Genomic DNA, 12,892 nt, shown 5'->3' on the forward strand with positions numbered 1-12,892 from the left:
TGGAATAGGTCTTGGGTATGCCCCAGAGTTCACATAAAATTTTCTTTGCCTTGATAAGACAGATGGTAGTAATTTTGAAGATCAACTTGAGCTTAACGTGTTCTCCGAACAAGAAGCTTGTTTGACAATTCTAACACATCTCTGGCCTGATTTGAAAATGGCATGTATTCCAACGCTCTGATAAAAAGAGGGATAAGAGAGAGGAAGTCTACTCTCCTTCTCTGAACTAGATACCGGCGGAGAAAAAAAAAGATCAATCTGGTGTATCTCACCGAGTATCAAAATTTTTGTGACGAATAATATGGAGATCAGTCCCAAAACTTAATAGTCGATATGATATAAGGAAATGGCGGGCATGGCTCTGCGGCCCATTTCGTCTCAACATTCTGTGCTTGTTTAGGATTTGGTTTAAAATCTCCCACAGCTATTTAAACTGTTCTAGGAACAAGCATAGCAGTGGATAACAAATTTTAAGATAATTTGTATTTTTCCTTAACTAATTCAAACCTTCCATTATTTATATATGGATGTATTCTTTCAGCGAAGCTGGAAGGTAGCCAATTAACCTTTTGGTGTGAGGTGGCAACCCTACCCATAGAGGGTGGCCAGGGGTACCCAGACATGTATATATATACTCACAGATCAGTGATCTAGTCACTTTTTCTTTTTTGGCTGGTAGAGAATGGATGTCTCATCTTCAAGGTTTAGCCATAGTAATTAGACAAATTGCTGCTCTATGGTCATCCTTCTCTTTTTGGGTGTGACTGCGTTTCTTCATTGAAGCTCCCATGCAAACCTGCCCTGGTCGGGAGGCCCATCCTTGGTGACCTTCATGTCATCGGTTGAGACTAACCCTAATTCTTTGTTTCTGACCTGTAGGGGACGTCGTTGCAAGCAGGGCTCTCCCTGTGACGAGTGTAGGGAGTGGTCTGACACTCAGTGGAAGAGATTCGGGCGACGCAAGAAGAAATTCAAGCGCAATCTTTCTCCCTCAGGATCTTCCTCAGGGGCGAAGAAACCGCGAGCTGCTTCTTCATGCACTCCTGTAGCTTTGAGTTCACTAATCACAAGGTTAATAACATATCTACAAAATCAATATGTTACACAAAGTAGCCGTCCTCTTTAGGTATCGGATTTTAAAGAAACTCCGATAAGAAAAGATCTGAAAGAGTAAGATCGGAATTTGGAATGGAAGGTTTCTGCATCTTGCTCTCAGCAAAGAAATAAGCAGAACAGAAACAATTCCTCTTAGCCCTCTTCTGACAACCATTGTACAGTATTTCAGAAATACAATAGTCATGATAAGTGATGACCTCTCAATGGGAGAAATACTATTTCTCCCATTAAGAGGGCATCACTTACCATGACACAAAGGATAGGGATCTACCTCCACTCAGCTCATGAAGGTGCTACAAGGACTACCGTACTTCCCAGACAGGAGCAGGTTCTCATATTAACTTCAGATATACTCAAAATCACAAATGCTATGAAAAAGAAAAAAGCACAAAGCGAAAAGTAGACAGCAATCGAAACAGAAATCCAACTGGAATGACGACAGGAGTTTAATGATACAAGTCCCACTGACTCTGACATTACTACCCTGCGTGGGTGGGATGCTGGCAACCACACACTGTTACCAGAATCCTATGAGTTCCTTAATTCTTATCGTAGACAAACACCAATAGAGTAAAATCCATTTAAATGACAACGGTTTTATTTCGCAATGGGAAAAAATGGCTGTATATGCTACCGTATGCAAAATCAGTTGATAGCCTTTTGTCCTTGTTTTCTTTGTTAATATTAATATTTATCTAATTCATGGTGCTTTGTCCTAACAAGATTATACACTAGGTCAGCCACAGAAAAATTGCACTTGACACATACATGTTGTTAAGAAATGCTCCAGTCAGGACCCACTAGTTAAATTGCAGGAGACTTTGTAGCTGGTAGGGTCAGTAATTAAAATATTGGTAAATTTATTAAAGCACAATATTCCTAATGAAGAAAAAGTATTCCTGGAATATTTGCTGGTGATTAAAACTTTACTGATGCTAATAATTGGAGGAAAACATTTTGAAATGTTAGACATTATACAGTACAATGCCGAAAGCTATGACTGAAAACCACATTTCAAAAGGAACAAACATGCAAGAACATCACCTAACAATCTAGAAACACTCATATCCTTACCTACATACCTTCAGTGGGGCTACACCCCTTGCAAACCCCCCATCTTAGACTGTCGCATCTTTAGTCTCACCCCTGTATTTAGCATACCAGGAAAAAATTAAAAGGCAATAGTTGCGTGACTGATTAGCTAGGTAAATATATGATACTTAAATTTCTAGCCAAATACATGAACCATATATTTTTCCTACTCACTTTCTTGTGTTCTATGCACTTCTGACCACGATTATTGGGGCAAACCACCCGTTCATGAGTTTTTGGACCCCCGGATATAAAGACAAATATTGGAGACACCAGTGGGAAACCTGGGATTTTTTGGGTGGGGAAATGTCATAAACGAGTGATTTGCAGCAACAATAATGGTCAGAAATGCAAAATAAGCACAATATAACCAGTTGGAAAAATATATGGATCATGTAAACGGCTGAAAATGGGCCAAAACATTATTTTTTAACACTTTTGAGATTTGTAAAAGGGTACAGAACCTAACAAACCCACCTAACCTAACCTAGTAGTTTCCAGGTCACAAACCCTAGCTGGGGAACAAGACCCCTTGGACACCCTTCCCAGGTCACAACCCATAGCTGGACCCCCATTCCCAGGTCACTAACTAAAAGTAAATCCCAAATAAGTCCTTACATTACAATAAAGTAAATCAGGTAATTCCTTACCTTATGATTGACACCTGCATGTCTTTTTTTTGTTTTCTCCTTTGTCTTGGCAATCTTTACAAAAGCTTTGCATTATGAAATGTGCTGGTCTTCCCTCAAAATTAAGTCAAAATTGGACCTTTGAGGGATAACACAATGATCTTCTAAAAAATGTGCATCATTATTTCGCTGTTATTTTTTTTCGCAAGTATCAATAGCTATACACTGAACAGAGAGCATTTCCATCATAATCAATTGCCAACAAATTAAATTACAGTAGCCTAAATTTTGAAATAGATTGATGTACTTCCCTCCAGTTCCTTCTTGGAGATGTCTTTATATGATGATGGTGAAATAGAAACTGAAGTGGAAGGTGGAAAAAAAATGGCTGTTGTAGAACAACATCTGGGAACTTACGAATAAGTACTTGTAAGGTGTTAATTGGTTTCAAAAAGTTTCTCCTGACAGATACGTCTTTGTAAATGCAAAGAAAGCTCCCCAAGCCAATCGAAACCAAGCATTCACAATAAGTCCCCTCGAGCCTCTCAGATGTAAACAATGGACTTGAGTGAAAAATGATATTTTGATTATAAAATAAATTTTTGAATATACTTACCCGGTGAATATATAATAGCTGACGTCTCGGACGGCTCGACAGATTCCAAAAACTCGCGAGCGATCGCCGTGAAGGTTGCGGGTGTGACCACCAGCGCCGACTATCGGCCAGATACCGCATATACTTGTCAAGTTCTCCAGTTCTTCTCAGTCCACTGGGTCTCTATCGGGGAGGAAGGGAGGGCCTTTAATTTATATATTCACTGGGTAAGTATATTCAAAAATTTATTTTATAATCAAAATATCATTTTTAAATATTAAACTTAGCCGGTGAATATATAATAGCTGATTCACACCCATGGTGGTGGGTAGAGACCAGTATTAATGCAATAAAGACGTATATGCTCATGAGTTTTTGACAATTATATCATAAAAAAACCCACTTAAATATAGGTACCTGGTAAGGAAGCCGACTCTGACGATTACTCTGCCTTATTAGTCCGCTTTCCTCACGAAGCCCAGCCATCCTCTCAGGATGCTGAAAGACTCCCAGGAGCTGTTATATCCAGGGCGACCACCCATATAACAGGACCTCATCAATACCCCTAATCTGGGCGCTCTCAAGAAACGACATTTGACCACCCGCCAAATCAAAAAGGATGCGAAAGACTTCCTAGTCTTCCGTACAACCCAAGACAAGATTAAAAACATTTCAAGAGAAGATTAAAAGGCTATTGGGATTAAGGGAATGTAGTGGTAGAACCCTCACCCACTACTGCACTCGCTGCAACGAATGGACCCAGGGTGTAGCAGTCCTCATAAAGAGTCTGGACGTCTTTCAAGTAAAATGAAGCGAACACCGACTTGCTCCTCCAAAAGGTCGCGTCCATAATACTTCGCAGAGACCTGTTTTGCTTAAAAGCCACCGAAGTTGCTATCGCTCTCACTTCGTGCGTCTTGACCTTAAGCAAACAACGATCTTTCTCACTTAAATGAGAATGTGCCTCCCGGATTAAAAATCTAATAAAGTACGATAAAGCATTTTTAGACATGGGCAATGAGGGCTTCTTAACGGAGCACCATAAGGCCTCAGAACCACCTCGTAATGGTTTAGTACGAGCCAAATAAAACTTAAGAGCTCTAACTGGGCACAGTACTCTTTCAACCTCGTTGCCTACGATTTCTGACAGGCAAGGTATATCAAAAGATTTAGGCCAAGGACGAGAAGGCAGTTCATTCTTGGCCAAAAAACCAAGTTGAAGTGAACATGTGGCTTTATCTGTAGAGAAGCCGATGTTCTTACTAAAGGCATGGATCTCACTGACCCTTTTAGCCGAAGCCAAGCACACCAAAAATAGCGTCTTGAGGGTGAGATCCTTCAGGGAGGCTGAATGCAATGGCTCAAACCTGTCGGACATTAGGAACCTTAGGACCACGTCTAAGTTCCAAGCAGGAGTTGACATACGACGCTCCTTAGAGGTCTCGAAGGACTTAAGGAGATCTTTATTATTTGACAGATCCAAGCCTCTATGTCTGAACACAGAAGCCAACATGCTCCTGTAGCCCTTAATAGTGGGAGCAGAGAGGGAGCGAACATTTCTCAGATGCAGGAGAAAGTCTGCAATTTGGGCTACAGAGGTACTGGAAGAGGAAATAGAGGATGACTTGCACCACTCTCTAAAGACCTCCCACTTCGACTGGTAGACCTTGATAGTAGATGATCTCCTAGCCCTCGCGATCGCTCTGGCTGCCTCCTTCGAAAATCCTCGAGCTCTTGAGTCTTTCGATAGTCTGAAGGCAGTCAGACGAAGCGCGGGGAGGCTTTGATGAAGACTCCTTACGTGGGGCTGCCGTAAGAGATCCATCCTTAAAGGTAGACTCCTTGGAATGTCTACCAGCCATTGAAGTACCTCTGTGAACCACTCTCTCGCGGGCCAGAGGGGAGCAACCAACGTTGATGATCTTGAACGGCGGGAATGCGTAAGCGTCCATGTGAGACCAGTCCAGCAGAAAGGCATCTATGTGGGCCGCCTCTGGATCTGGGACTGGAGAGCAATAGGTCGGGAGCCTTTTGGTCAATGAGGTCGCAAAGAGGTCTATGGTGGGCTGACCCCAAGTCATCCAAAGACTCTTGCACACGTCCGTGTGGAGGGTCCATTCTGTAGGGATCACCTGACCTCTCCGACTGAGACAGTCCGCCAAGACGTTCAATTTTCCCTGGACGAACCTCGTTAACAGTGAGATGCCTCGATCTTTTGACCAGATGAGGAGGTCCCTTGCGATGACGAACAGTGTGTGGGAGTGAGTGCCTCCTTGCTTGGAGATGTACGCCAAGGATGTGGTGTTGTCCGCATTCACTTCTACCACTTTGTTTCGGAGAAGACTCTCGAAACTCGTCAAGGCCAAGTGAACAGCCAACAGCTCCTTGCAGTTGATGTGAAGGCTCCTCTGATCCGACGTCCAAAGACCCGAACATTCCAGACCGTCCAGAGTCGCTCCCCAACCCAAATCCGACGCGTCTGAAAATAACACGTGGTTTGGGTTCTTGACCGCCAGGGACAGACCCTCTCGAAGACCTATGTTGCTGTCCCACCAGTTCAGGCACGTCTTTACTGGTTCGGAGATCGGGATTGAGACAGCTTCCAAAGTCTTGTTCTTGTCCCAATGGGAGTCTAGATGGAACTGGAGAGGGCGAAGGTGAAGTCTCCCTAGAGAGATAAATTGTTCCAGGGATGACAGCGTCCCTAGGAGGCTCATCCAACTTCTCACTGAGCAACGGTCTTTTCTCAGCATGAGGCGAACTTTGAGCAAGGCTTGATCTATCCTGGTGGCAGACGGAAAAGCCCGAAAAGCTAGACTGGGAATCTCCATCCCCAAATAGAAAATCGTTTGGGAGGGAGTCAGCTGAGACTTCTCTAAGTTCACCAACAGTCCCAACTCCTTTGCAAGATCCAACGTCCATTGAAGGTCCTGCAGACAGCGATGACGGGACGACGCTCTGAGCAGCCAGTCGTCCAGGTACAGGGAGGCTCGAATCCCCGATAAATGAAGAAATTTTGCCACATTTCTCATGAGCCTCGTAAAAACAAGAGGAGCAGGGCTGAGGCCGAAGCACAGTGCTCGGAATTGGTACACCACATTCCTGTATACAAACCTCAGATACGGTTGAGAATCCGGGTGTATAAGAATGTAGAAGTACGCATCCTGCAGGTCGAGAGAGACCATCCAGTCTCCCTCTCTGACCGCTGCTAGGACGGACTTCGTGGTCTCCATCGTAAATTTTGTTTTGACAACAAAAACGTTGAGCGCACTGACATCCAGCACCGGCCTCCAACCTCCTGTATGCTTTGGGACTAGGAAGAGACGGTTGTAAAATCCCGGTGATTGAAGGTCCGAGACTTTCACCACCGCTCCCTTCTCTAGCAACTGAGACACCTGCAGTTGTAGTGCCTGTCTCCTTGACTCCTCTCGATACCTGGGAGAGAGGTCTATAGGAACTTTTACCAGAGGAGGTCTCCGTACAAAAGGTATTTTGTACCCCTCCTTGAGCAACAACACAGACTCTCGGTCTGCACCCCTCTTCTCCCAGGCCTGCCAGAAGTTGTTCAGTCTGGCCCCTACCGCTGTCTGAGAACGTGGGCAGTCAGACTCTGTCACGGGAGGACTTGGATCCTCTCCTCTTGCCTCTTTTACTGTCAGCACGAGCGCCTCCCTTACTGGGGGCTCTGCCACGAAAGGGCGGGATAAACCTAGTTGCTGGAGTATCGAGCTTGGGTCTTACGACATAAGATGATGAAGGAGCAGCCTTGCGCGCCGACGTAGCCATCAGGTCGTGGGTATCCTTCTGCACCAGAGAAGCTGCAATATCCTTAATCAACTGCTGAGGAAACAAGGCAGATGACAACGGGGCAAAGAGAAGCTCTGACCTTTGGCAGGGAGTTACTCCTGCCGAAAGGAACGAGCAAAGAGTCTCCCTCTTCTTAAGGACTCCTGCCGTAAAGGTAGCGGCGAGCTCATTAGAGCCATCACGGATAGCTTTGTCCATGCAGGACATAATAAGCACGGATACATCACGGTCAGCCGAAGAGATCTTCCTGCTCAAGGCTCCCAGCGACCAATCCAAAAAGTTAAAAACTTCGAAGGCCCTGAAAACCCCTTTGAGGAGATGATCAAGGTCCGAAGAGGACCAGTAAACTTTAGAGCGTCTCATGGCCAGGCGACGGGGAGAGTCTACGAGGCTTGAGAAGTCTCCCTGGGCAGAGGCAGGAACTCCCAAGCCGAGAACTTCTCCCGTGTCATACCAGACGCTCGCTCTAGAAGCCAGTTTAAAAGGGGGGAAAGCAAAGGCTGTCTTCCCCAAACTCCTCCTGGTGATCAACCAATCGCCTAGTAAACGCAAAGCTCTCTTAGAAGAGCGAGAGAGCACTAGCTTAGTAAACGACGGCGTCGAAGTAGCTAGGCCTAGCGTAAACTCTGACGGAGGCGAACGAGGAGCAGCAGTAACAAAATGGTCAGGAAACAGTTCCTTAAAAATCAGCATGATCTTTTTAAAATCCAGAGAGGGCTGAGCAGCTTTAGGCTCCTCTCCGTCCGACAAAGTCCCCAAAGGAATATCAGTTGGAAGGGGATCAGCGACTTCCTCATCCGACGGAACTTCGTCCGACAACTGCCGAGTCTCATGAAAAGGAGAGACCTGCCGAGGAGGCAACGCTTGACAGGCAATGTCAACGAGCAAAGGAGCAGCAGTAGCAGAAGAGGAAGCAACGTCACGCCGCTGCTGAAAGGACTGAAATCCCTGTGACTGACCAACAACAACAGCTGAAGTTGATTGACGCTCGACGTCACGTCGGAACTGCATTGACTGCAGAGTCTGAGCAGGCAAAACAACCTCCGACTGCGGTGACTGACGCTCAACGTCACGTCGAGGCAACGGAGCCGGTCGGCAAACGTCAGTGCGGGGCTGCGGCGGCAGCAGCTGAACGTCAGTACGAGACTGCAGCAAGGGAGGATCCATGTCACGTGACTGACGTGAAAGACTACTGACATCGCGTTTCAAAGTACTAGAAACGTCAGCACTAACGTCAAACGGACGAGTGAATACTCGTTTGGGCGGCTGACGGCCAGAGCCACGTTCAGCGCACTGGCGACTCGAAAGCAAAGGATCATCGCGAACCTGCTCAAAGTCATACTCTTCCATAAGGGAGGCAAGCTTAGACTGCATGTCCCGCAGGACAACCCACTTCGGATCAACGGGAGTCGGAACGGGCCGTGACGTCGGTAACGTCTGCGTTGGCAAAACATTGCCTCTACCGCGACCCTCGGACCCCGTGTTACGTTTGCGCTTAATAGGCGAACAGTCATCCGACGACTGCAAAAGGTCAGAGCTGTCCCAATGGCTACAGCCAGGACGCTGGACCTGTCCTGAAGGGACTGACTTTCGCTTCAAGGGTCTAGAAACCTTGCGCCAAGGTTTCTTGTGCGATAAGTCTTCGGAGGACGAGGAGAACACAGTCTCACCCGCCTTATGGTACGGGCGATCTTGACGAGAAACGTCCGATACCAAAGAGGGAACGTCTGTACGTTGGTTAACGGCTCTCGTCCCCTTAAGTCCTACGAAATTACTTCTCCCTGGTGCAGGGGAGCCTGAAAGGGGTCTCGGACTAGGGGAGCGACAAGCACGAACAGATGAACCCTCGGTCGCAACACTAAATACACTTTGCGCACTTATCACTTTATCACTACGATTTTCTGTTTTACCACTCTGACACTTCAACAACTTAACATCTGACATGAGTTGGTTACGGTCCGATGCTAAGGACTCAACTTTTTCGCCTAAAGCTTGAATCGCTAGAAACATATCCCGCATGGACGATTCATGAGTGCTAGTAGGGGGTTCAGGAACAACTACTACAGGGGAAGGATTAGGTTCAGGGGCATGGGAGGAGGAAAATTCCAAAGATCTAGAGGAGCTTCTCCTCACCCTATCTCTCTCCAGCTTACGAGTATATTTGTCATACTCAAGCCAGTCGAATTCCGACAAGACCACGCACTCATCACACCGATCTCCTAATTGGCAGGATTTACCCCGGCAATTAGAACAAACGGTATGTGGGTCGATAGAGGCCTTGGGAAGACGTTTGTTGCAATCCCTCGCACACTTGCGATATTTAGGTTCAGGGATAGGAGAAGGGTCAGCCATATTGAACAATCAGAGAAAATCCAAGTCAAAACCAAAGTCATCAACAATAAACACCAGCCAAAAAAAGGGTTTCAAGAGTCTAATAGAAGAAAAAACACCCGTCACAGCGAAAGCCAATAAACAACCAAAATAAAGTACTTCACCAAATAGGTCGAAAACTCAAGGTCATAAGCGAGCGGAACCAACTTGTCGACAAGACCGACAGAGAAGAACTGGAGAACTTGACAAGTATATGCGGTATCTGGCCGATAGTCGGCGCTGGTGGTCACACCCGCAACCTTCACGGCGATCGCTAGCGAGTTTTTGGAATCTGTCGAGCCGTCCGAGACGTCAGCTATTATATATTCACCGGCTAAGTTTAATATTTAAAAACATACTTCTCATTTTAATCGACCGATAAGTGTTATTATGGCCCAGTCCCAAATAAAGATAATGAAAAATACCAAACAAGACATCAATCGTCATTGTAGCGAATTCTAGTTTTGCTAGTACTGTTAAAGTATCAATTTGAAAAGTACAATACGGTATTGAGAGAGTTTTCGCCTGTCCAGACCAACAACTAATTGGCTAATAAGTCAAGCAACTGTTGCCTTTCAGTTTTCCCTAGTATGCTAAATATATTCTAACTTAACCTGTCCAGGAATAACCAAAAAGGCAATTGGACAGTTGTCACACAGCACAGGCTACTCACATACATGAAAATTAGGGAGACAGTTTCAGAGTTTAGAACCTTTGTACAGTAATTCGTTGGGACAGATCCAATGTAAAATTTCATGTTACAACTGGAAAAACCACCATAAATAGGTTAGAATCACAAGAACATCACCCAACCTAACCTAAGATCTGTATCCTTACCCACTTATCTCCTGGGGGCTACATGCACTGCAACTCCCCACCTCCCTCAAAATGCCATAACCTGTTTACCAAGGGACCAAGTCTCAAACCTGGAATCTTAAACGGAAAATTAGCTTCATATTATAGTATTTCTGACCAAGGTAAATACAAACTTCCCCATTAATAAAATCAACTTGATAAGTAAAAGTAAGTTCACGCCTGTCTTAATGAACTACATCCACCACCCCGTGTTTTAAAAAAAGTCAAAGCCACACAACCTAACCTAAGTTAATGATAGAATACTGTCAGGGATAATGACAGGTCTCCCAACCCGAATAACCATTTACTTGAGATACTACCGCTAGTGTGTTATGGGGTCCTTTGACTGGCCAGACAATATTACATTGGATCCTTCTCTCTGGTTACGGTTCATTTTCCCTTTGCCTACACACACACCAAATAGTCAGGCATATTCTATACATATTCTCCTCTGTCCTCATACAACTGACAACACTGAGATTACCAAAACAATTCTTCTTCACCCAAGGGGTTAACTACTGCACTGTCAGTGGCTACTTCTCTCTTAGTAAGGATAAAAGAGACTCTTTAGACATGGTAAGCAGCTCTTCCAGGAGGACACTCCAAAATCAAACAGTTATTCTCTAGTCTTATTTCTCTTCCTCTGTTTTGTTAAAGTTTTTTATAGTTTATATAGTATATATTGACTTTAATGTTACTGTAGGTAGTAGGTTGGCCTGGGCACCAGCCACCCGTTGAGATACTACCACTAGAGAGTTATGGGGTCCATTGACTGGCCAGACAGTACTACATAGAACCCTTCTCTCAGTTTACGGTTCTTTCCCTTTGCCTACACGGACACCGAATGGTCTGACCTATTCTTTACAGATTCTCCTCTGTCCTCATACACCTGACAACACTGAGATTGCTAAACAATTCTTCTTCACCCAAGGGGTTGACTACTGCACTGTAATTGTTCAGTGACTACTTTCCTCTTGGTAAGGGTAGAAGAGACTCTTCAGCTATGGTAGGCAGCTCTTCTAGGAGAAGGACACTCCAACATCAAACCATTGTTCTCTATTCTTGGGTAGTGCCATAGCCTCTGTACCATGGTCTTACACTGCTTTGGGGTAGAGTTCTCTTGCTTGAGGGTACACTCGGGCACACTTTTCTATTTAGTTTCTCTTCCTCTTGTTTTGTTTAAGTTTTTGTAGTTTAAGTAGGAAATATTTATTTTAATATTGTTACTATTCTTAAAATATTTTATTTTTACTAATTTCCTTTCCTCACTGGGCTATTTACCCTGTTGGGGCCCCTGGGCTTATAGCATCCTGCTTTTCCAACTAGGGTTGTAGCTTAGCATTTAATAATAATAATAATAATAATAATAATAATAATACTGTTCTTAAAATATTAAATTTTTCCTTGTTTCCTTTCCTTACTGAACTATTTTCCCTGTTGAAGACCCCAGGCTTATAGCATCCTCTGCTTTTCCAACAAGGGTTGTAGCTTAGGAATTAATAATAATAATAATACTTGCCTACTGCAAGATACGTAATACCCTGCAGACTAACTCAAAACTTGTCTTTAGAAAATATAATCCCCCACTGACAACATAGACCACAGTAATAAACCCCTTCTGACATTGCTTCTGGTCCTGTTGCTATACAGCAATCCTGAAAGAGTTTATTCAGATCCCCAATGTGTTCATTCACCTGGAAGTATCGGGAACACATGACAGCTAGGGTTCAACCCTAATCATCGTCAGGTGAGACGGATGAGATAAAGGCTTCGCTGTTTCTCAACGACGCAGCTGTTTTCTTTACCAACAGCCTATTCCCAACAAATCACTTTCTAGCATATATGTTATTATATATGAAAACTTTCAATAAAATCAAAACATAAAAAATCAAAGACACTGAAAGTCACTTGATCTAAACATAAGTAACAACTACAGTTTAATGGACTCCGTATGCAAAACATTTGAAGTACAGAACAGACGCCAAACAACTAACAGTTATTTCTTCTTTTATCAAACACTTTACATCTAATTTCCAATAGATTTTCTCTACTTACACGCGGGAGGATGTCCACCTTTAATTTCTACTTCCTCGTTAGATGACATCGTGTCAAAATATCAATAATACGAAGATTATATTGGGGTAATATCAAGTCCACCTGACAGTCTTTCACGTCTGACGATGATGATGACTGGATCTGTTGGAGAGTAGCTGGCGACAAACTCGGTGTGGCCATCTGGTGAGGGAATACAGAATTAGAGATCTACATTTCCACCTGCTAAGATTCTTGCCCGGGAAATTCATTTGTGCATCATATTATTATTATTATTATTATTATTATTATTATTATTATTATTATTATTATTATTATTATTATTATTATTAATATTATCATCATCATCATTATCATTATTGTTGTTGTTGTTGCT

The 12,892-nt window shown here is 44.0% G+C and overlaps 1 protein-coding gene across 1 annotated transcript in view; it reads right to left on the reverse strand.

Annotated features, from left to right (window-relative positions):
- LOC137657743 (death-associated protein 1-like) overlaps positions 1 to 12,678 on the reverse strand; it is a 30,897-nt gene extending 18,219 nt beyond the window's left edge. Inside the window, exon 1 of the mRNA XM_068392215.1 lies at positions 12,520 to 12,678. Within this exon, the coding sequence (XP_068248316.1) occupies positions 12,520 to 12,568 (49 nt within the window). The 5' untranslated portion in view covers positions 12,569 to 12,678. The remainder of the gene's footprint in view (positions 1 to 12,519) is intronic.
- Positions 12,679 to 12,892: the final 214 nt, after the last annotated feature.

Source organism: Palaemon carinicauda, chromosome 1 (assembly GCF_036898095.1).
Source record: "Palaemon carinicauda isolate YSFRI2023 chromosome 1, ASM3689809v2, whole genome shotgun sequence".
NCBI classification, from domain to species: domain Eukaryota; kingdom Metazoa; phylum Arthropoda; class Malacostraca; order Decapoda; family Palaemonidae; genus Palaemon; species Palaemon carinicauda.